Source organism: Aotus nancymaae, unplaced genomic scaffold (genome assembly GCF_030222135.1).
Source record: "Aotus nancymaae isolate 86718 unplaced genomic scaffold, 86718_ANA_hifiasm-v0.15.2.pri h1tg000020l, whole genome shotgun sequence".
Classification (NCBI taxonomy): Eukaryota; Metazoa; Chordata; class Mammalia; order Primates; family Aotidae; genus Aotus; species Aotus nancymaae.
The window spans coordinates 68,867,334-68,893,316 of NW_026988432.1; the positions used below are offsets into that span (position 1 = coordinate 68,867,334).

At 39.5% G+C, this 25,983-nt stretch overlaps 1 protein-coding gene across 4 annotated transcripts in view; it reads left to right on the forward strand.

Moving 5' to 3' along the window:
- Positions 1–25,983, forward strand: part of PIEZO2 (piezo type mechanosensitive ion channel component 2) — a 450,041-nt gene that overhangs the window by 74,791 nt on the left and 349,267 nt on the right. For all 4 annotated transcript variants that reach the window (XM_064379448.1, XM_064379449.1, XM_064379450.1 and 1 more), the window contains exon 2: positions 5,024–5,119. In XM_064379448.1, coding sequence (XP_064235518.1) covers positions 5,024–5,119 — 96 coding nt within the window. The remainder of the gene's footprint in view (positions 1–5,023; positions 5,120–25,983) is intronic.

The window sequence follows — 25,983 nt, forward strand, 5'->3', positions numbered from 1 at the left end:
ACTTTGAAACAACAACATCCATACAGAGCATTTGCCATCATGTTCACAGAAGGCCCTGTGCTAAGTGCAGAGGGTGTGCGAAGGGGTCTGAGGCAGTGGGCCCGGCCTCGGCCTTACTGAGCTCTTGACATTTAACTGGGGAGAAAGATACACAGAGTAACAATGTGTATGGTGATGAGGTCATGCGCTTCTTGATGATAGCACAGACTCAGGGTACCAACTGCAGGGGCTGAAACCTAAACCAGGCTACATAGTTGTACCCACTGGGCCTGCTTCTTCACATGTAAAAAGAAATGACAGACTCTGTAAAATGAGGATAATAATTACAAGAGTTAATGGACATGAAATGCATAGATCCAGACTTGACACACAGTAAGCACATTAGTATGAGCTATTACTAACATAAATGAATAGATACATGCACTATGCATGCTCTTTAAGAGGGTAAGATCAGACAAGTAACTTTTATTTTTCTCTTGATCCAGAAATTCACAGAATTAGATAATTTTATTGCCCAACATGGATTAACATTTAAAAATCTCACCTAGGCTAAAAAAAAAAAAGAGAGAGAAATGTTCCCATTTATTACATTTTTATTTGGGGTCCATGTCAATTGGTATGTTGTTATTGCCACCAGAAATTCTGCATACCTTGATACCCTGTGGCATTTTTTAAGACGTCCTCAAGTTGTTTTCATTCATTCATTCATACATTTTGTAAGCATGATTCCCTACTCTGGAGCAGATACAGTAATGGGTATGGAGATGACAGAGATAACAAAGGTTCTACCCTACCCCGAAAGGCCTCACTGACGTAGAAGTACATGCAAGGGGTGCTGGATGAGATGTACACTTGAGGGGGCACCGGGGAGTAAGACATCTCATTGGAGGAGGATATGGTCCTGGTTAGCTTCCAGGAAAGGAAACGTGAGCTGTGCAGGAAAATGCCTGATGCAGAAAGGACAGGACAGACTCAGGTGATGTGGTTTTGCAGTAGCATGGAGAGCAAGATGGGCACAGGTGGGAAGCTGGAGCTGCTAACATAGCAGGAGCCGGGCAACCCCAAACACAGGGAGAGAATGATTACTTCCATGGCCACTCGGAGGGAAAACCAAAGTCCTCAGAGCCCTCGCAAGGCCCAGCACGGTCCGGCCTCCTGGAGGCCTCTGTTTGCACACTGGGCTCTCTGGGGTTGTCTTCGGCAGGTTAGAGTGACCAGGCTTGCTTCCACTTTGCATGAGTGCTTCTCCCACGAGAATTGACAGGGATTACCTCCCTCACCTCTGGGCTTCAACCTCACCTTTCTCTGTACACCTCCTTCACTGCTCCTGAGGCAATGAAGCCTGCCTCCCCTCCCCTAGGCTGTGGCTTTCCCTTCTCTGGCTGGACTTCTTGTGGACATAGCACTTCCTTTCTGACATACCACATGCTTTGCTATTGACTATGCTCATTATTTACCACTGTCTCCCCACCAGAACGTCGGCTCCCAAAGGCAAGGTACATTCTGTCATTTCCGTTTTGCTCTCTGCTGTAGCCCAAATGCCTAAGACAAGGCCCTCCACACCGCGTGTGCTCACTACATGTTTGTTGGCAGATGAATGACCAAATGTCTCTACAATGTTCTGTAAGACACTTCAACTCTGGATGAGAAATAAGAAGCAGAAGGGGAAAAGCAGCTGGAAAGAGAATCCGAGCTTGTGCTCTTGTTGTAGATTGCCTGTTTTAGGTGTTTGCCTGTCACTCCAATCTGTGGTGTTGATTTTGTATTTTGCAACTTTACTGAATTAAATCTTTCTAACTGTTTTTTGGTTGAGTCTTTAGGGTTTTCTCTATATAAGATTATGCCATCTGCAAACAGGCAAATTTGTTTTGCTTCTTCCTTTCCAATTTTCATGTACTGATCTCTTTTTCTTGTCTAATTTCTCTATCTAGGACTTCCTGTATCACAATGAATAGAAGTGTCAAGAGTAGGCATCCTTGTCTTGTTTAAATTTTCATTGCTGAGTGTGATATTAGCTGTGGGTGTGTTATATATGGCCTTTACTGTGTTGAAGTCCATTTCTTCTATGCCTAATTTGTTGACAATTTTTACCATGAAGGATGTTGAGTTTTGTCAGAGTTTTTCTGCATCTTTTGAGACGATCATATGGTTTTTGTTCTTCATTCTGTTAATGTGGTGTATCACATTGATAGCTACAGGTGTGTTGAACCATTCTTGCGTCCCTGGGATAAAGCCCACTTGATCATGGTGAAGGAGCCTTTTAATGCATTGTCGAGTTGGATTTGTTTATATTTTGTTGAGGACTTTTCCATCTATGTTCATCAAGGACACTGGCCTGTAATTTTCTTTCTTTGTATTATCCTTGTCTGGTTTTGGTATCAGGGTTATGATGACCTTATAGGATGAGTATGGAAGTATTCTCTTTTCTTTAATTTTCTTGGAAGAATTTCAGAAGAATTGGTATTATTTCTCTTTAAATGTTTGATAGAATTCATCAGGTCCTGGGATTTTATTTATTTATTCATTTATTATTGAGGGGAGACTTTTTATCACTCATTCCAATCTCCTTACTTTTTACTGGTCTGCTCAGGTTTTTTATTTCTCATGATTCCGTCATGGTAGGTTGTATATTGCTAGGATTTTATTCATTTCTTCTAGGTTATCCCATTTATTGATGTATAGTTGTTTATAGGAATCTCTTATAATTATTAATGTGATATCAATGGTAATGTCTCCTTTTTCATTTCTGATCTTAATTTTTTGCATCTCCTCTCTTTTCTTCTGAGTTTAAAGTTTGTGGATTTTATTTCTTTTCTAAAAACCAACTGTAGTATTGTTGGCCTTTTCTATTGGTTTTCTAGTGCCTATTTTATTTGTTTCTGCTCTGATCTTCATTATTTATTTACTTCTACCAACTTTGGGCTTAGTTGCCTTTTCTTTTTCTAGTTCCTTGAGGTGTAATGTTAGGTTGTTTGAGATCTTTCTTATTTTTCATGTAAGCATTTATTGCTATAAGCTTTTCTCTTAGAACTACTTTTGCTGCATTCCGTAAGTTTTGGTATGTTGTGTGTCCAATTTTGCTAATCCCAAGGTATTTTCTAATTTCCCTTTTACTATCTTACTTTCTTCTTTGACTCATTGACTGTTTAGGAGCATGTTTAATTTCCACATATTTGCAAATTTTCTGAAAATTTTCTTGTTTTTGATTTCTAGTTTCATACCATTGTGGTTGGAAAAGACACCTGATATGATTTCAGTCTTTTAAAAATTGTTGACACTTCTTTTGTGACCTAATATATGTGCTATTCTGAGAGTCATCCATGTGTGCTTAAGAAGAATGTGCATTCTACTATTGTTAGATAGAATGTTCTGTATATGTCTCTTAGGTTCATTTGGTCTAAAATGTAGTTTAAGTCTGATATTTTCTTATGAATTTTCTGTCTGGATGCTCTGTCCATTTCTAAAAATGGGTATTGAAGTCCCCTACTATTATTACATTGTAGTCTGTATTTGTTATATCCATTGATATTTGATTTATATATATAGATGTTCCAATGTTGGGTGCATATAATTTACAACCATTACAATTGATCCCTTTATCACCATATATTGACCTTCTTTGTCTCATTTTACACTTCTTAAAGTCTATTTTATCTGATATAAGTCTAACTATCTCTGCTGTCTTTTGGTTTTCATTTGCATGGAACATCTTTTTCCATTCTTCCACCTTCAGTCTCTGTGTATTCTTAAATATGAAGTCAGTTTCTTGCAGGCAGCATATACGTGGGTCTTTTAAAAAATTCATTCATTCATGCTATGTCTTTTGATTGGAGAATTTAATCCATTTACATTCAAGGCAATTTTTTTTTTCTTAAAGAAAGTATGCTTACATTTGTCTTTTACTGCTAGATTTCCCCATTGACCTAACCGGACCTAATGAAGAAAAAAAGTTCTTTTTTATTTTTATATATTTAGTTGGTACAAGTGCAATTTTGTTACATAAATATATTGCCTAGTAGTGAAGTCTGGGCATTTAGTGTAACCATTACCTGAACAGTATACATTGTATTAAGGTAATTGTTGGCAGTTAAGGACTTACTATTGTCATTTTGTTTATTGGTTTTTGATTGTTTTGTACTTCAGTTTGTTCATTTTTTTTCTCATTTTCTGTCTTCCTTTGTGGTTTGGTGATGTTCTCTAGTGGTATGCTTTGATTTTGTACTTTGGGTCTTTTTTTGTATCTACTGTAGGTTTTTACTTCGTGGTTACCATGAGGCTTACATAAAGCATTTCATAGTAGAACAGAGTATTTTAAGTGGATAACAACTTAACTTCAAATGCATATAAAAAGTCTGCACTAGGCCAAGCATGGTTGTGCTCGCCTGTAATCCCAGCAATTTGGGAGGCAGATTACTTGAGGTCAGGCGTTTGAGACCAGCCTGACCAACATGTTGAAACCCCATCTCTACTAAAAATACAAAAATTAGCCTGGTGTGGTTGCATGTGCCTGTAATCCCAACTACTTGGGAGGCTGAGGCAGGAGAATCACTTGAATCCAGGAGGTGGAGGCTGCAGTGAGCCAGGATTGTGCCACTGCACTCCAGCCTGGGCAACAGGGTAATATTCTGTTTCAAAAAAAAAAAACAGTCCGCACTTTTATAATCCATCCCCAATGACATTTTATGTGTTTGGTGTCACAATTTATGTCTTTTTATACTATGTATACCTTAAATTATTGTAGCTATTATTATTTTAAATAATTTTGTCTTTTACTTTCTTCATATTTCTTGGTTAGATTTTAAGAGCAGTGATGATGTATTTTAATTATCTGTTTCTCATCTTGCCCAACATAGTGAGGAACATAGAATAAATACCCAGTTTATTACTTTTTAATTGATATGTCTATTTAGGAAGTGACACTGATCCAGTGACATCTGATACCATCTTTTGTTATGCACCCCTGGTTTTGTCAACCTGCCTTTGTTAATAACCTTCTCATTCTCTTCTCTCTTTTCACCCACAGCATGTGCATTCCGATACAATGGTCTCTCCTTTGTCTACCTTATCTACCTCTTGCTCATTCCTCTGTTCTCAGAACCAACAAAAACAACGATGCAAGGTAAGAGACTTTTGCTATTCTATACCACAGAGTTATATACAGTCTGAATGCATTTTGCTGGGCTCCCTGGAATTGTCATTATCTAATGGCAGAGATGGTATCTGTCCAGCAGGGCTAGTACGGCATGGAGTGGATGTCAAACATTTTAACAGTTACACTAAGTAGAGCTGTATAGAAGTTGTTTGTGATGCATGTTTTTGTCACTTACTTACACAGTTAATAAATTCCCTCTTAGGACTTCATAGTAAACATGGCAGTATCACTGGAATGTTTTGGCTAGTTAACACTAACTCAAAGTATTGTCAATAAAATAAGACAAATTGGATGAAAACATTGGCACATGCATTTGTCTGTTGGGTTGTGGAGAGAATATGGTGGCAATTGGAATAGGCAGAGCAGTATTTGACGTTTCTGAGCCACTTACCAGGAGAAGGACATGGGAAGCCTGGTCCCAGCCGTAACTTCCTACATTAGTTAAAGCTTCTTAAATAAGTCTCAATAACATAATGAAAGAGAATAATTTGATTTGGAGATGTAGTTCCTTAGGTGTGTTTCCGCAACACTTTAGATCCTATTCTGGTTACTCTATAAGAATCTCAAGGCATAGAATACAGAGTAGTGACTATAATTTTTAAGGTTCTAATTAGGAAACATGTTCTGGCTTGTAAATTTTTCAACTTGAAGTTTTTCACAAGTATTAAAATTAAATGATAGTGAGTTAATTTAATAAATTGTTGTTCTTCAAAACACCACCATTATGAGAAGTATGGCCTGTGCCAAATGTCTTAGGTGAGTGCAATGGCCATATGTTTACAAGAAAGGAAAAGGAAGTTGTTTGACCCCATCTATGGAGTGGTGTGGGAAAGGTCATTAGTGATTTCCTCGTTAGTAATGAACTCTTTAGAAAAAGAAGTGAAACCCACAGTGTGCACAGAACAACAAATTATGACTTAATTTTTCCCATTCTCCCTGATTCTCTGTAAAATTCATAAGGCATATTATGATCATTCATCATAGTAGTTATGACTGCAGATACCATGTTGATTTTCATGTCTCTAGATAACAGTATTTCTAAGTCACCTAAATCCATAATACACAATGTATATAAAGGGTAGAGACATACGAGTTTATGCAAATCCTTATAAAACAAACATACATTGTTAATTGGACCCCACCCACCACAGCCTCATTCCTAAAGGATTCAGCATAAACAGAATAGTTTCTGGCCTGAAACAAGATGATAGCATACAGGCAATGACTATTCTATGGTTTGGAGCTCCTTTTTCAAAGAAGGTTGTGTGTGTATTCACAATAAAGTGCTTTAAAGGTGAGTATCTTTAAATATCCAGTTAAGTTATCTATCACTTTTACATCAATGTGGCTCTTTATTGTTTTACTAGGAAATCAAGTAACTGGGATTTCCCCTTACATACTTCTGTGATGACCCCTGACTTTTTCTTTTTCCCAAACTAACCAACCCTGAATATGCAGTAATGTTAGACATGGCAAACAGTTTACAGTTTATGGACATCAGTTCATACTGAGGTATGCCAGGGACTGACATTATCAGGGAGAACATAGGTGAAACATAAAATCGAAAGAAAAAAATGAATCCTCTCTGCATAAGGAAATATGAAGTAACAAAATGTTACAAGGTCAGTGCACAAATAGGTGCACAGGTGTCTGCTGGCCTCCTCATGATAAGAGAGGAGGGAAGGAGTTGGAAAAGGAAATCCACACACATCCTTCCAGTAAGCATCTGAAAGTAGCATTCAGATGACTTATTTTCCTTTTTCTCCATTTTAGCACCAAGAACCATGACTGACATGCAACATAACCTCATTTATGTGTTTGTTTATATAATTGCAAAGGGACTCCAAGTAAGGATATCATAATATTTTTTTCTGAACACATAGGATTCAGAATCCATGCATTTCTAAATCTGTGTTTTGAGACATCTTATGTTAGACAAAGCTTGTCCAACCCATGGCCCATGGGCCACATGCGGCCCAGGACGGTTTTGAGTGTGGCCCAACACACATTTGCAAAATTTCTTAAAACATTATGAGATTTATGGGAGGACTTTTTTTTTCCTCATCAGCTATCATTAGTGTTAGTATATGTTATGTGTGGCCCAAGACAATTCTTTTTCCAATGTGGCTAGAAAAGTTAAAAGATTAGACACCCTGGGTTAGACATTACTTGTGGTGCAAGGTCCTATGTGGAGTCAATGTATGTGAGTGATGGATCTGGAATAGTGAAAGAAGCATGGCTTTCTAGGGAAACTCAGGTTCAAACATACTCAGACTTTCCAGTGTGTGTTAATACACATTTCTATAAATTGTAGGAAAGTACATTGGCAAACTGAAGGGACTGTCAGCAAGTCCTGCCCTCCCTGCTTTCAGACAGCCTGCACCTGAAACAATAAGTTTGAATTAGCCTTAGGAGCCTGTTAGGCCGCCACATATTGCTGGCAGGGTGTACTAATGCAGACTCCACCTGAACTGAAGTGAGATTCATACATGTAAGCGTGGCCCCATGGCCCACTGCCCTCCATTTGGTCTGATGAGGTTGTTTTCTTGTGTGACTATTTTTCCAACATGTATATCCATAGAGGTAGGTGCCCAGGATGTGGAGAATGTTAGTGTCATAACTTGGAAGGCAGTACTTTGCTATCATTCTTGAGGTGGTCTTAAACATAAAATTCCAGTCTCTCCACTATTCTGTAGACCAGGGTTGTCTACTGTTTTGCTCTCAGTGCCATCAATAGGACAAAGAATATCTGAGTATGATTAGGTGCTTTCCGTTGCCTATGTTTAAGCTGAAGATTTGTTGCAAAGCCTTATATACTACTGTGCTGTAGAAGAAGGAAGATGATCAGCAGTTATATGATGAAATGTGAAAGAATTGTTTTTAAAAATTAGGGTGATGAAAAATGCTTGGAGGCTCAGTACACTTAACTCCTGGATATTATCTGATTAGTGAGGGCTGCAACTTATAGAATCATGGATTTCTAAAGTTGGAATAGCTTTTAGAAGTTATCAAGCCTATTCCAGTAACCAATGGTAGAATATTCTACAGCAGCCACATTGGGGGGTCACATGGTTTCTTCTCAGATGCTAATGGTGCCAGGGAGCTATCTGCGGCCCTAGGAAGTCTATAGTATTATCAGACAGTTGAATACTGTCTGAAATCCACCTGATTTGAATCAACCTGAAATCTACCTCCCTGCAAATCCAAGCTATTGTTTTCAATTTAAAACAGCAAAGAAAGAATTAACAGAGAACCAGAAAATCACTTTATAATACTGTTGTGAAGGAAATTATCAAAAGATTGGGATTTGACTAAATGACTTCCTGTTTTTAGAAATCTAGGTTTTTAAAATTCTTGATTTACTATTTCACATCATAACGTGTGTAATTATCTCAGTAGGTAAGTCCCCAACCAGAAATCAGGACTCATTCTAAGCATTTTAAAAAGAGAACATTAAACAGAGAGGATTGGTTACTGAAGGGGATGGAAGAGCCAGGAAACCAAAAGGAATGTTGAAATGACTGGAACATCAGCAAGGCAGGAAGGCTGAGAGAAGCCAGTGGGGCGGCATGAGCAGAGCTCAAGAACAAGGGTCATCCAGGAGCGCTAGACCCTCAGGAGAAGGTCCAGAAATGGCTCTATGTGCAACCAGGCCTTGCCTGGGCCTCTTCACTGTCAGCTGTGGCCATCAGCTGTGGCCATCCCAAGCTAGTCATCAAGTACCCATCACTTATCTAATGTCCTCTGCCTTCAGTCTCTTCATTCAATGCACAGGATATTCCTAGTTACTAGTGGATGGGATTTCTGGACTGTCTGATAGTGGTTACTGTTGAAACCAATTGAAAAGGGCTATAGACTTTGGACAATTTCAGAATCAAAAACTAAGAGTTTTTTATTTCATGCATAACTGAAGGAAGCACCTATCACAGATTTGTGGGTCGGACCTCCCATGGACACCTGGAAAGGCTGATGGACACAGCTGACAGGGAAGAGGCCCAGGCAAGGCCTGGTTGCACGTAGAGCCATTTCTGGACCTTCTCCTGAGGGTCTAGCACTCCTGGATGGTCCTGGAAAGGCTGATGGACACAGCTGACAGGGAAGAGGCCCAGGCAAGGCCTGGTTGCACGTAGAGCCATTTCTGGACCTTCTCCTGAGGGTCTAGCACTCCTGGATGGTCCTGGAAAGGCTGATGGACACAGCTGACAGGGAAGAGGCCCAGGCAAGGCCTGGTTGCACGTAGAGCCATTTCTGGACCTTCTCCTGAGGGTCTAGCGCTCCTGGATGGCCCTCGTTCTTGAGCTCTGCTCATGCCCCTGCCTGTCCTGCCTTGCTGATGTTTCAGTGGCTTCAACATTCCTTTTTGCTTCCTGGCTCTTCCATCCCCTTCAGTAACCAAGCCTCTCTGTTTAATGTTCTCTTTATAAAATACTTAGAGTGATTCCTGATTTCTTGTTGGGGCCTTAACCTACTGAGATAATTACACACATCAAGATCTAAAATAGCAACTCAAGAATTCTAAATGTCCAGATTTCTAAAAACTTAGTTCCATCCACACTGACTTCCTCTCAAGGCTCTTCTCTCTGTGAGAATCTCTTCTGAAGAGCTGTGCACAGTGTATGCTGTGGTGTGAGTTGGGAATTCCCTTTCAGGATTGAGCCTCCCATTCCAGCAGCTGGAAGGTGCTTCTTTGACCACTCTCCACAAAACCCCTCCCTGGGGATTGGTGGTGGCTGAAGGGTGCTGCTTTTTTTTTTTTTTTAAATAAGAGATGGGGTTTCACCATGTTGGCCAGGATGGTCTCAAACTACTGACCTCAGGTGATCTACCCACCTCGACCTCCCAAAGTGCTAGGATTATAGGCATGAGCCACCATGCCCAGCCAGGGAGCTGCTTTACACAAACTTCACCTCACCAGCCATAGGCAGCCTGGACCCAATGACTGCTCAACACAGAGTGCCGAGACCTCAAAGTTGGAAAGTCTCTGAAGGGCTGTGGCAACTCCAGAGCATCCCAGCAGCTAAGGCCCCCACTGCAAGTATAAAACTACTACACAAATAGTCACTGTTATTAGTTGTAGAAATCACCCTGGTTTGAACTGACACCTCTGTGCTGTCACAGCTCCCTTTGCCTGAAATTCTCTTCCCCAGATTTTGAATGATGGTCTCTTCCCAGAATTCAGGTTTATCTTAGATGTCCCTCCTTAAAACCCTCTTCCCTCATCCCCTTAACTAAAGCTGTCTTACCCTAGACTCATTTTTATTTTTCATGCCATGGACAGGTTTTGTTTTTCTTGGTATTTATACCTTTCCAAAATTATTTGTGAGACAAATCCTTAGCAAGAGCTGGACTTGCAGACCCTGCCACTCAGCTCTTCTATTTCTCCCCTTGATTCTTCCCACAAACCTCCTCTATGGCGCGACCCTGCCCCTGCCCCTTCTTGAAATTCTAAGCAGTCCCCAGAGCTCCTGCCCTCCTTTCTCAGGCGGGAGTGCCTCATCAGTCTAGCAAGTCCCCCAAACCCCAAGATCATCTCATCATGCTCCTCTCCCCGGGCTTGGCGTTCTCTCAGCTGTATCCAACTCTCAGCTTCCCCAACACTGATTCTTTCATATCTCCACTCGGTGGGGGCTACAGGTTGAAAATAAATGTTCTTTTTCACAGTATTCATTGGAGAATGAGGGAGTGTTTGGCAGGAAGCCTTGGTTCCTCAGTCTTTTAGGAAGGTCTCACTGTAAACCAAGTCAGGGTTTTATGTTAATACATTTATGTAGAGTGTCTTTCCCTTCTAGTATATAAATATCAAGATGGCAAGGATATGTGTTTTTGCGCAAAGGGTGCCAGATGCATATAGCAGGTGTTCAGTAAACATTTGTAGAATGAATGAATTTTAGTTCCAGTGTCTAGAATTTTAGATGAATGTATAAACCTAATTCTTACGCTTATATCAATCTTCATAATAGCAAACATCAGAGAATAGTTATTGCATGCAGCAGTCCTCTGGAGACAGAAGCTTAGGGTATCATAAGCCATGAGATTTGGATTTAGATTTAATCAGGATTGCAGGATCATGAGTAATTAAAGAAATCAAGACTCTTAAAAATGTTTTATGCTTTCACTTACAAGAATGGGCATTTTATTTAAGTATGCAATACTGTAGGGAAGGAAATGAACATTTTCTTATTGTTCACAAACTGTGCTTTGCATTAGGATTGAGACCGTCCCGCATTAAATTTGTTAACTAATGTATAATTAACTTCAGATCGCCCACGAATTGCAACTAATGAGGTATTAAGTTTTTTTGGTTAGTTTGTTTGTTTTGTTTTGTTTTTGTTTTTTGGGGACAGAATCTCGCTCTGTCGCCCAGGCTGAGGTGCAGTGGTGCAATCTGGGCTCACTGCAGCCTCTGCCTCCCAGGTTCAAGCTATTCTTTTGCCTCAGCCTCCCAAGTAGCTCAGATTACAGGAGGCACACCACCACGCCCAGCTAATTTTTGCATCTTTTTTAAAGTAGAGACGGGATTTCACCATGTTGCCCAGACTGGTCTCGAACTCCTAACCTCAGGTCATGCACCCGCCTCAGCCTCCCACAGCGTTAAGATTACAAGTGTGAGCCACTGTGCCCAGCCCAAGGCATTGTTTTTTAACCCGATATATTACAGATTCCTTATACCTTATGATATAGTGAGTACCACATACTGGACAATATGGTAGAAGAGTTTGTATTTTGTTTGCATGGAGTATAAATATTAAAACATATGCAATATGGCAGAAGGTCACAATAAGTGCTCAGTAAATATTGGCTAACATGCCGAACACAGTGACATGTGTCTGTAGCCCCAGCTGCTTGGGAGGCTAAGGTAGGAAGATCTCTTGATCCCAGGAGGCCAGTCTAGGCAATGTTGCAAAACCCTGTCTCTAATAAATTTTTAAGTAGGCTGTTATTATTATTATTTTGAAGCACAACATTGTTACCTTGAATGTCAGAGTTAGAAATGCTAGACTTAGAAATCTCATTCTCATTTGTGTGACTATAGCCAGTCTTTACTGGAGAATTTTACTAGCACTCTCTAAGTATTAGTGAAGAAATATGTAATTTCCAAGGTTTTTTGGTATACTGCTCCAAGATACAGCAGGTATGTCTAATTTTTTATTACATAATATTTAGGTTGGTTGACTGATTAATAATAAGCCAAGAGCCCTCTCTACTAAGTTCTTATAATTATTTACATGAAATTATTAATTTAATTTTCACAACAAACTTTTAAGTGAGATGTTCTTATGATCAATAATCCTCATGGCACAGACAAAGACTGAATTCCAGATGGGTTCATAGCAAGCCACAGGACACCCAGGTGCTGCGTGGGTGAGACACACTCTTAGCCACTGTGTTGTTCTGACTCATGCCCTTGACAGAGCTAAAGACTGCAAATTTGCAAGGGAAGAGGGAAGCCTAGTCACTTAATAGATACTTGTTGGCTGACACATCACCAAGATCAGGGAACAAGGGTCTGGAGAGGTAATGTGAGTATACTTAAGGGAGATATTTTAATATGCATTGGTATAGATTGATGACATACGTGTATGTTACATAGAAAATATATCATATTAAGTGTGACCCATTATTTCTTTCACCAAATAATTTTTGAAAGATTGTTCTTCACAATAGACTATATTTGGATTTGTGGAGGATAAAAAAGGTGGAGAAAGCACTGCTCTTAACTAAAGTCACTTCTTAAAATGTTTATATTGGATTTTATGTATCTTATGGAGTGGTAACTCTGTCAATATAGCAATCTTAGAAAGCCACCTACTTATTCCAGTGATGCTGTTATTTCTGTAAATTGATTAAATTTGACTTGTCAAATTAAAAAAAAAGACTAGTATAAAACAAAGAGTTCAAAAGTGACTCCTTATCATGAATGTGGAGGCTTGAGGTTTATTTGAATGAGAACAGCCTGGCGAATACAGGTTGAGTAACTATGTAGTTTTCCATAAGGAATATATATGATCTCACACGTTGTGAAATGAGACACCCAGGTGAGAAGGCAGCATCCTGAGGAGGTGTCAACTCACTGGATTCATCCTGGAATCTTGACTATAAAAGTCAAGCAGTATCCATGTGGGAAAGCCCAGAGTCTCAGAGATTCATCTGGAGAGGTTCTTTATCCGAAACACCGACTTTTATGTCACATTTCTATGTGCCAGGTACTGTTCTAAGCACCCTCTGTACACTAATTTTATTAGAGAATAGAAAAATCATTTATTGCAAAGGCAGAATCTCTATTCTGAAATGGAAAAAAAATGTTAATTGGAGTAAAAGTCACTTAAACTAAGAATACCACATAAGGAGGCACTGCTATTTATGCTCTTCCCTCCTATTAAAAAAATGAAACTGCCTCAGTGAGACCTGGTACACTTTGGTCAGCCTACTTTCTGCTTTTCTTTTGTGGCTTCACTTCACCAAGCCTTTCCAGATGTCCATGGAGGTCCTACCCACAAAGCTGCATAGACGCTTCCTTTGGTCATGCACCAGATCATAAATTCTCAGTTTTTGATTCTGAAATTGTCCAAATTCTTAGTGTTTCATTCTGAAATTGTCCAAAGTCCAGAACCCTGTTCAGTTGGTTTCAACAGGAACTACAGAAACATCCTCCCATTTACTCACAATAATTGATAGTTCTAATATTATCAGTAAAGTACCCACAGTCTGAGATATGAGACACGCATCCAGCTACAGTGTGACATTTGCTCTTTGCTGCAAATTGTTTCTGTTTGCTTTCTTAGTCCTGCTGACAAGCTATCTTTGTTAATATGTGCTCTTGCAGGCTGTAGTAGATAGACAGGTCATATCCACTTCTTTATAGAGAGAATCAGTTATTTATTGGGGGCTAGTTGAGAAGAAATATGCTCCAAATTACAAGACTACAACACTTCCTGGGCACATTAGTCATTGGTCTACAGCCAGAATATTTTAGAAGAATCATCATCTAATCAGTTCATATATGAAATGTTTATGTTACACACACACACACACATCCTAAGTGATGGTTGCTGTCTAAGGTGTGTTGATTATACCTAAGAATAAAGTTGTCTTCTTATCCAAGAACCCATCCTCAGTCTGAGAGCCTTTGTTCTGAACGCTCTCTAAGATGGGACAACGCTGTAATAGATGAGAACAAAACCCTCACTGGTAGGTGAAAGAGAACGACTTCTGTTGCCTGTGCAGGTCTGCTGGGTTGTGATGGCTAGTTCCCCTGGAGCAACCAAAACACAGATGGTGGGCCCAGTGTTTTGCTGAGACCTATAAAATGGCCACAGGAATAACAACAGAACCGCACACTGCCAGCCGTTTCAGGCTTTGCCCCCAAAATATTTTTTCAATATGTGCTTTTGTAGAGACGATTTTTCTCTTCCTTGTTTGGAAAGGAGTAGGTCTCTAACATATCTTTTGAGGTCTTTTTTTTTTAATTTTTTTTAACCTGGTAAATTTTGCTTTGTTATTTTGAGCATGGCAGCAATTCCTCTGTTATATTTCCTTGCATTTATACTCAAAAGTTATATTAATTATATACACTTTTTTAAGGATCTTTTCCAACATTTGGAGAGGCAGAATTAGAAAGGGGTAGGTAGGGAGGGGCTTATTGTGCTTTGTTGACAGTTGTGACCAAGTGAAATTTTTAGCAGATCAATTTAACTTTTGTAACCTGTTGTCAAAGTCCTAAGAAGATAGAAAAGCATATTTTATTCTATTCTGCTCTGAACAAGGGTCCTACTTTAAAAGGAAGCTGTACTAATCCTGTAAGTAATCACATGTGTGTGTAAAATAAACACCAAAAGCACCTTATCCTGAGGCTCTGACCCAGCATACACTTTGCCAGATCACTAATGGTCCCCTGAGAAAAGAAAAATGATGCTCCATTTGCCTGCATGAAGAGGCAGTGCAGTCTGTAACTTGTAAAGACATGTTTAGACATCAGAAAGGAAATAGTAGCAGATATTTAAAACTACTTGCATCTGGTTTTGGTTAAAAATAGTCCTTATGCCATTAGGCTTATTATTATGTTTTACTATTTCATAATAAAGCAAAACACAGGAAAATACTTAATTGAGTGAATTATTAGGTGTTTTATTATCAATATCAGCTCGCCACCAAAAGGAATGCTAAAAAAATTAGATGCCTGTTTCTTGAATTTTTAAAAAAATTAATGTGTTTAATTTTAGTTGTTCTGTTTTGAAATGGTACAGATTTCATATCCCATTGTTGCCTTATACTGGGCATACACTATTCAGTCAGACAGAGAGAGAGTTTCAGGCAACATATAATTCTCAGTCTAGGAAACACTAAGTCATATTATGTTACTAAAGAACATATTTCGGAAGCCCCAAGCTTTTTGCTTTATTTGGCTACGATAAGTTTATCTAAATTATGATTTCACCTTTTGTATTAGTCCATTTTCGTGCTGCTGATAAAGACATACCTGAGACTGGGTAATTTATAAAGAAAAAGAGGTTTAACAGACTCACAGTTCCACTTGGCTGGGGAGGTCCTACAATGATCTACAATGATGGTGGGAGGTGAAAGGCACATCTTACATCGTGGCAGACAAGAGAAGAAAAGCCAAGCCGAAGGGGAAATGTCTTATAAAATCAATAAATCTTGTGAGACTTATTCACTACCATGAGAACAGTATGGGAGAAACCATCCCCCTGATTCAATTATCTTCCACTGGGTCCCTCCGACAACATGTGGGAATTATGAGAGCTACAATTCAAGATGAGATTTGGATTAGGATGGAGTCAGACCATATTACCTCTTATTTAAATGCTGCCCTGTTATTACAGTTGAGTCAGTTCACTTGAGTTGGTATCAGTTTGTTGATCAGCTCTTCAAGTTACCATTCTTTCATTTATTCATTCGACAAGGATTACCTGGTGCCTGCTCTATCAGGCCTTGTACTAGGCAGTTGGACATACAAAGGTAAAGAAGATGGGCCCTTGGTCCCCTGAATAGGAATCTGATTCTGCCATCTATTTACTGCGTAATCTAGGGCAAGTTGCTTGAATTCTCGGATTCCTGCTTCCTCGAATGTTGAGTGCTTCACACTGGTCCTGGAAGGAACATTGAAGGGCTGACAGTGCTGTTGTTCACAGGAGCTCATCAGGCCTGATACGTGCTAATGAGATGGATAAAGTGCTCAAGAGGAGGAAATCATAGCTCCTCTTACTTCTTAGGCTATTTTCCCTTTAAAGGTGTTTACCTGAGGCTGATTTGTTTACATATATTTTTTTTTAGTCAATTGGTTTAGTTTTTTTGAAGCTGGCTTGCTTCAAAGGCTGGATGAGACTAATTGCTGATGGACTCATTTATTAGAGCATCTGAGCTTTGCTTTATGTGTAGCTATTTTGCCTAAGCAAACCCACTTGGACTTGTATTGATCCATGGGAAATAGCCTTTTGATATGAAAACTTACATTTAACTTTCAAAAAGTGCTGATTATTAATTACAAGAAGAATAAACAGGAAACACAGTGCTAGCTATATGTCAGGCAACTATCCCAAGCTTTCTACATAGTAATTCATTTAATGCTTCCATACCCCATGAGACAAGTATTGTATTATTTATGTTTTACAGATAAGGAAATTAAGAAACACGCAGAGGCTACTGAATAATTCCTCAAACTGTCAGTTTTAAAAATTGGTTCAATGAGTGAAAGCTTCTGATATAAATAATTCAGTTTTCTATATAAGCATTTCCCTCATTCTGCTATATCTTACTATAAAATTAATAGTCAGGGAAGATAAATGTAGAGATTACGCATGTTGTCCACTTGCCGTCCAACATGTAAGTAGACAAAAACTGTACTTTAAGCTGCCTTTTAGTATATTTCTTCAGCATTAAGTAGGGAAGACAAATAAGCACACTGAGAATACTGGTACAAAATACACATTCATTTCCTTCGGTCACTGAATAAGCATTATTGCGTGTCTGAAATGGGCCAGGCAGTCCACTTGGCACCAGAGCCACAAGTAACTGTAAGACACGTCTTTTCAATCTTATAGGTCACCATTTAGTCCTTCCTTCTTTCCCTGTTCCCTTTCTCCATTTTATAAAAAGTTAATTTTGGATAAATTTATTTTCTGCATTTTAGCTTGCCAATATTATGTGCACTTAAGGGGTATTGGGGAAAGACACTGGCGGTCTCCTCGGGCAGTCAGGAGTGGGAGCTTTCAGACTTGAAGAGGTATCACATGCTGTTGTTGGCAGTGGCTACCTCTGTGCTCTTTACTGTCTACGCTGGCTCTAGCAGGTGGCATGGGTGGGTTGGCCTGAAGCCACTTTCAGAGCTGCAGACCTTGCAGGAGAAAGGCCTAGAGTACATGAGCATGTGTGTGTGCAGGATTGCTTGTGGATTTCACGTCCTCAAGATGACTCTTTTTCCTCTTTCCTGGCAACCTGGCTTGCCATTAACTCTTACAGATCCCTTTGCAATTGGGTCCAAAGGAATGTCACTCTCAAACATCAGTGTCGCCATCATTATATTCCCATTCTCAGGGGTCTAACAGCATCTACAGAATGATAACTGCTCTTTTAGGATGTAGGGTCACCTGGCAAAGCCATACTCTGGTTGCTATGGAAAAATGCCCTAATTCCCATTGTAGTGACTGCTGTAGTGCTCTCCCCAGACTCCCCCACATTCCCCTCCTTAGGACCAAGACTTAGATTCTCCCTATTGCCTAGAGTTTTGCTGAAAGCTCATAACTGTGGCTGTTCTCTGAACTGTTCTCAGCTAAAAGGATCTGCCTTATCCAAGCTTTGCCTCCTCTTTGTTGTGAATGTGGCTCCCATTTCCAAGAGTGGTCTTTGTGGGATGGGAAGGGAGGAGAGGAGCCCCTGTCCCCTTGCCCTTTGCTCTGTTCTAGAACAACTCCGCAGGGCCATCTTGTGGGATAGGCAAGAGCCTCTGCTGCACTGCGCTGCTCCCTGACTCCTACTCCATTCCAACCTTGCTCCCTACTCCCATCCCACTGCTGTTACTGAATACTCACCCAATGAATCATCCACTTGCCAGTCTCCACCACAGTGTCTGTTTCCACCACCTTAGCTGACCATCAAATAGCTTTGACAAGTTTGCATCCATCCTCTGAGAGCAAGGGCAGCAGCAGCGGGAGGGGAGGTACCATGGAGTAAGGGGGACCCCGGGGAGGCACATGCAGAAAATGGGCTCCTGAGTGTGGCTGGACAGGCTGCGCCCTGCACAGGCCCCCACGAAGAGGATGAGTGAAGGCGGAAATCTGGTCCTTGTTTCTATACCAAAACCTAATACTGTAGTTCTGAGTTGCATAAATTAGAATATTAAGGAGTCCCATGAGTGAGCTAGCAGTGGCCCTGCAGGAAAAAGTAAGAGAGAATATATCAAACACAAGTTTTGGAGCAATTCACAGCTTCCTGAAGATGAGCTCTGCCTCCCCGAAGATGCCCCTGTAAATTTCCTCTCCCACCTTCCTCAGCCCTCTTCTGTGGTTTTTCTACAGCCCAGCTCCTGCAGTGCTGCACAGTAGATCGCATCTCTCAAGTCCCGGCCTGCCTTGGCCTCCTTGGCATTACCTTTCCATGCAGAACTAAATAGTCAGCATGATTCCTAACTGCTTTATACTATATTGAGAGTTAGAAAGGGGCCAGGCCCTTAGGAGAACAAGAAACAGAGGGAGCCCAGAAGGTGGTTCATACAGAGGGAAGACCTGAGCGAACACCCAGTGGAGCCATAGAGCAAAGCAGCATCTGCCATGTAGCTGTGGACACTTGCTCTCTTTCACTTCAAGTACTTGTTAGCTGACTGTGCAGTAGGTGAGGATTGATTATTTATTTATCTTCGGGCTCATTCAACAGCCAGGTTATTAAAAGGGCATGATGAAGGATGCAGGCTGTGCTGACCACTTTTTCATAAAAAAGGGAATTCAGCCAACACATGTCCCATAGGAGTGAGACATGTGACAAGGTGCTGATTGGGCTGCATCTGTCTTTGAATAGCAGTAACTGATTCTATCATTCAACCATATGTTGCTCATCAAATATTCAGCAGCCAGAGCTTTCACAAAGGCTTTTTGAAGGCCCACGCACATGCAGCAGGGAATAAGGAGACAGGTTTCTGAAAGCTGGGCTGGGCTGGGCTTTGTGTTCAGAAACGGGGGACGAGCTACTTGAATCGGGGAGGAAGTTAGGGAACAATTGCCTAGGAAATTTTTAAATAGTTGGGTCCAGAGTTTTGCTGAATTTTGACCTTCCATGAAAAACTCTAACAGAATCTGAATGAGCAAGTCCTGTACTTTTATTCATAGGACAACCTATTGCATAAAGGTAGCACTACACTGAGTATGGACTGTGGGTTGATTGATTCATACAACAGCAAACAAAACCAGACATAGCCCCTTTCAGCCAGAAATGGACTGTCTAGTTGGTGATCTTACACTTTAAGATCTTACACTTTAATAGTACTGAGTATATTCTAAAGTCTAAATATTGTTAATCCTCATTATTTACAGATTCTGTATTTGTGAATTCATGTCCCTGCTAAAATGTATTTGTAATCCCCAAATCAATACTGTAAGTGCTTTCAAGGTTATTCGTGGGCATGCACAGACCACAAAATATTTGAGTTCCCTGAGGCCTATGTTCCCAGCTGAGGTGGTACAACGTGGCACTCTGCTCTCTTCCTTTAGTTCTTATACCATAAACAAGTGTTCTTTCATCTATTTGGTGCCACAGTTTTTACATTTTTTTGTGTGTGATTTGTTGGTTTAAAATGGCATCCACGCATGGTGCTGAAGTGCTATCTAGGGTTCCCAAGCACAGGAAGGCTGTGATGTGCCTCATGGAGAAAATACATGTGTCAGATCGGCTTTGTTCAGGCTTGCCTCATTGTGCTGTTGGCTGTAAGTTCAATGTTAATGAAACAATGTATGTGGGATAAGTTATCTTTAAAAAAAAAAATTTAGAGATAAGGTCTCACTGTGTTGCCCAGGCTGGTCTTGAACTCCTGGTCTCAAGCAATCCTCCCACCTCGGCCTCCCAAAGTGCTGAGATCACAAGCATGAGCCACTGCAGCCAGCCAATACGTTTCCTTTAAACAGAAACACCCATAAAACAAGGTTAGGTATTGATCTGTGGACAAAAATGTTGTAACCAGAGGCTCACAGGAATCTAACCTTGTATTTCCTCTAGGAGCAATGGTTCAGTGTTTGCTAATTCTGTGTTCATAGCAACATTATGGATATAATGACCATGAATAGCAAGAATCAGCTGTATACATTTCCCTGTAGAATGTGAGGGTTAGATTTGCAGTGACACAGGCTTGCAAAAGGAAAGTATGACTATCATACTGTTTGCGAGACATTTCTTTAAGGTAGTTATGTATTCATAGCTTGCAAAATAGTATGGCCTAGGAGAGCCTCCATAAAATGCCTACAACTTCCTCTTTAGTGAAATGTTCTCTGTATTTGATTCACAATCAGTGGTAACTTTTCTGAAATGTTTTTTAGAAGGCCTGGAACTTTAAACTTAAGACTCAGGTCTACATCTGAAAGTACCATACTGTGTTAGATGAGTGTTATACTTACAGGTGCAAAGAGGGAGTGTGAAAGAAACTTGCACTTGTGTTTTTATTTTCAATGCTTAAATTATTATTAATATTTGTTTTCACATTTCACAAAGACTTTTTACTTTCATTATTTGTTATAATACAATAATATCCTGAGGTAGTGTTATTTAAATCTATATGTATAGTATAATATATACTAGAGTAGCATATGTATATATATATTTATATATATACATATATATACAGTATATTAGTATACACACACACAAAGAAATTTTTCCTTTAAATTTTTGTGTCTCAATTTTGGATTCTAAAGTATCCCAGTTATTGAAATGCATGAAAGGAATAATAGCGTAAATCTCAGAGAATGTCAGTACTAACATACTGATGAGATCATTTTTACTTATAATAGTATTATTTTTAAAAATGTCGGCCAGACGTGGTGGCTCACGCCTGTAATCCCAGCACTTTTGGAGGCTGAGGTAGGTGGATCACCTGAGGTCAGGAGTTCATGACCACTCTGGCAAACATAACAAAACCCTCCATCTTTACTAAAAATACAAAAAGTCAGCCAGGCGTGGTGGCGCGCACCTATGGTCCCAGCTGCTCAAGAGGCTGAGGCAGGAGAATCTCTTGGAGGCAGGAGAATCTCTTGTACCCAGGAGGCATTGGGTTCAGAGCAAGATTGGGTGACAGAGCAAGATTCAGTCTCAAAAAAAAAAAAAAAAAAGACAGTAAGCTGTAGCTCTATGTGTATTTTGGAAAGTGTATATGTTTAGGGAGAATACAGATACTTTTTTTCCAGTGAATTTCATGCTTGTTTTCTTACTCTCAATTCTTGTTTTACTAATAGATTTGTTGTCTCTCTCTTGCTCTCTCAACCTCTCTCTCTTTTACCCACACAGACAAAATTTCCAAAATTAACAAAAATTACTATAGTCCACACACCTATTATTACATGTGCTTGTGTTGTAGTTATGATTGCCAGATAAAGCACAGAATGACTAGTTAAATTTGAATTTCAGACACACAACAGGCAATTTTAGCATAATCATACATGGGACATATTTATACCAAAATAACAATTATTCATTTGTATTTCAAGTTGAAATTTAAATGCATGTGCTGTATTTTATTTTCTAAATATGGTAACCCTAATAATCATACATATATGTTCTCTGAGAGTGTGTGTGTGTGTGTGTGTGTGTGTGTGTGTGTGTAAAAGGAGGAGATATTTCCTCTTTTTTCAAATTACCATTTGCTTGGCCCAGTTTGGGCTCCATATAAGCATTTGTAGACTCCAGTCTTCAATTTAATGCAAAATGTTGACCTACTCTACTAAGCGTTCATTTATATAGACATCATATGTTAGCAACAAGACATATTAGAAATTTGATCAGACTGGGATTATGGTTAGCCAATTAGACTTATATCTAGAGTACCCCTCTTTTCTAGGCCCAAACAATTTTTTTGGATAATATATTTTTGTCCTTAGAGCCAAATTCCTCATAAAACCAGTAATTATCCTCAGATTCTTCTTTGAAGTAGTATTTTCTATATCTCACTTAACCATAAATTTAATTCAACTTGGAGGTTGGTTAGCATCCCTGAGTTATTAGCTTGAGTTACATATTGACATTTTACAATCTACTTAATGTGCTATGGATTTTATTTCTGGCATTTCTTTTCCTGCCCCCCAAGGGTGCATGACATCTGAGCAAATCTGAGACTAAGCATGCTGGTCTGGTGACAGTGACAATTAACTTTCTAATGGGTAGCCTCCTCTCAGGCACTCAGACGCAGTAGCATGTACAATGGAAAGAGTCCACATCTGTGCACAGGTCACCCTGCTTTCCAACCTCATCTTACCCCTCTGCCTCCCACCTGAGCGAGTCTAGCTCAGACAGCATTATCTCAGGGCATCACTGTTTTGCAGACAAGAAACTGCCCGGTCACTGGTGATGTTTATTCATTCATTGGTGAGCCTTTGAATGCTTTTATTGATAAAGTAGTCAAAATTTCTCTTCTCACACTGGATATCTAAAATGTGGCCAAACAAGGGTCAGAGAGGACTGTGTGTACGAAGTGCACATAGCCATTCCCAGCCTGCAGACATGTGTGGGTGGGATCTGACCCTGCGTGACTGAGCTGTGACGGCTGCTCCTGGCTCCCCATAGGAGCCCTCCTCCTGAGACTGGGGGGATGAAGGCTGGAGCTGAGATTCAGAGCCCATCCTCCAAGAAGTCATCTCTACAGGCAGATTTCTTAGTGTCTCTCATTGGCAGAGGCAGGCTTTTCCTTGTGTGACCTCAGTGAAAGCATATTTGATCATCCTTAAGGGAGATGACTAGATTATGGTGCTCCATATTGTCTCTCCCCAGAACACTGCTGAGAAGCAGCATCTTTACTAGAGAGATGATTTGGACTTCAGCAAGTAATCTGAAACAGAAGTGATGAATAGAAGATGCTAGCCAACTAGGAGCTCAGAGAAGGTGGTCATTTAGACAGAGATACCTGGGGCATGGTAGTCCTGGAGAAAAGTCACTTTCACTCTTTTTGCTCAGTCTTGGAGATAGTTTTTAGTGCCACTGCATTTTGTACTAAGTGGTAATATAGATTATTGAATGAATGAATGTTATTCTGTTAGAGATTTCAATAAAGAAAGAACAAGTGGATTCCTTGTTGGGTTTTACTCAATTTTCCAAATTAGTATAGCATTTACATTCATTTACATTTTTATAAGTTGTCTTCAAGCAACAATAATTTGTATTTTTTTTACATTAAGAAGAACCATACAAATTGGCATCACAGAAAAATGATGAAAAAATTTTGTCTAAACAGTAAGACCACAGATGTGGAGAGATAATGTGGTGAAATAAACAATGACTAACATCATGATTTCCTTCATTTCCAACTCTTTAGTTTAAAACCCGCTGACCTTTAAAAATAATGAAAGTGGCTGTGTGGAGCACAGGATGGATTCTATACGGCTGAGTTTGCTTTGAAATTCATGAACTTGGGGCCGAACTGCCAAGGTCACTCTTTCCTCCAGTCTGCACAGACTTTCACAGCTTCTGAGCTCGGTGTTTAATTGCCCTTTCTCTTTATTCTTAGGGCTCTTGATTAAATTTGGGGAACTTGTGAATTATGTGGTCCCATCTACTTAGCAGCTGGAGGGCAGCTTCTCTGAACTGAATTTTGCGTATTTTGCACGTATTAATACATGACTGTTCAGGGTTCCCTGGCAGCTTATTCCAAAAACTTTTGAGCAGTGATTAGAACAGTTTAATTCAAAGACAAACCATTTGATAGTTCGAGTTTTAGAATTCATCTGTTCTCCCACCTGCTTCAGACTGTCCGTTTTCAGAGGAGGCCCTAATTTTCCATGTTGTGCCGGGTCTCACGGGTCTCACCCAGAGAAAGGGTTCTGCTTCCACCAGAGGGAGCTGTTTTGTAGAAAACAGTCCAATGTGGCATTTTAAGGACTTTCAGACCGTTCCCACTCACCCCATTTAATTGGCCTCATTCCTAATTTTTTTAGAACAATTAAAATTTTAAATGATCTTTTATTTTAAATGTTATTTGAGGTTTGAATTGTGGAAAAAAGTAAGAATGTTTTTCAGGAAGAAGACTAATGGAATACAATTTCATGAAAATCAAACTTAAGGGAAGAAAAGTGGCTCTAAGAACTGACTTAATGTGAAGCCAAAATATCCTTTTTTTCACCCACATTGAGGATAATTATGGGGCTGAGGATCAAAAGATAGGAGAAAAGACTTCAGAAAGAGATGTCTCTACTCTAGGTACAAATGCAGCTAATATGCAGGTACATAGATCATAGTAGTATATGTATTTTCTATATGAACAATATAATCCTGAAAATTACATAGCATTCACATTCCAAGCCAACTACTTCTGTGCTGTCATTCAAAAACAGCAACAAAACATCCACTAATGTAGCTTAATTTAATTATACCACAGAAATGCTTTATTTATCAATAGTCAAGATGACAGTTATAACCCTGATTATGTTCTCATCAATTTACTCATTACCTCCCCAAACTTTATTGGAGATTTTCTTAGTTAGGACTTACAATAGAAAGAAAAATAAATGAAAGAATGTCTCTAGACTCAAGGAGTTCAAAATCTAATTCTGAGGTTTTATTTAGAAATAATGTTAAAGGAGTAAGCAGAACGTGTCAATAATAATAATAGAAGAAGTAGCTGAAGTTTATTGTTCTAAAAGGAAAGAGGATGGACTTGTTGAAGGGGATCTGCTGAAAATTCTGATTTTGGTTTGACGTAACTAACAAGAAGTCTTTTTTTTTTTTCCAGATGGTATTTAGCCAACAAAAACTCTATCATTTTTGAGGCTTTTCCTGAAAAGCTAAAGTAGGTCCATGTCATCTGTAGAGGTGTATTTGACTCTGGACTACAGTTTAGCCAAAGGGCTGTTCCAACTTGTACAGCTCTCATTTAAAAGCAGAGTCTGTGTGTCTATATGGGAGGGAAAGGGTTGGCAAACTTAATGCAATTGTATTTCCTTTTCATAATAATGCATCAGGAAGATGCATTATTGAGGGTATCTTAAAATATCAAATATTTCAGCTTACTCTGTTAGTTTTTAATTCTGAGGGTGGTGACGGAAAGGGGAAGACTGTGTGTGTGTGTGTGTGTGTGTGTGTGTGTGTGTGTGTGTCTATTTAAAATAGATCCAACTTAAAAAGTGAGGTTATATAGGTTAATGGGATGACATCTATTATCATGCAGTCAACCAATAAACATATGGGATAATATATGTCATCCCATTGACCTATATAACCTCACTTCTTAAGTTGGATCTATTATGTATGGATCATATATATATATATATATATATGTTATATGACATATATAGTTTATGTATATGTCAGTTAGAGGAGAATGAGAAAGGAGTATTCAGGATATTTGCTTGAATGTTTGACAGGAGAGCACCATTGTTCTGTGACATAAAGCCAGAAAATGGAGCATAACAAAAATATTCCTCAAAGCAGGCTAGTTTAAGAAGAACTCTGTTCAAATGATGTTTATAGTATCTTGGAGCCTGCAACAGCTTCCCCCCACCTTTCTTCCTATAGAATGTTCCATTTGTCTGCTGCCTTTTCTCCTCTGTGCCTGTAGAATGTTCCATGTGTCTGCAAAATTAAAGTCAGTGCATGTGTGTTATCTTCTGCGAAGAGTGTGCTGCTGTCACCCA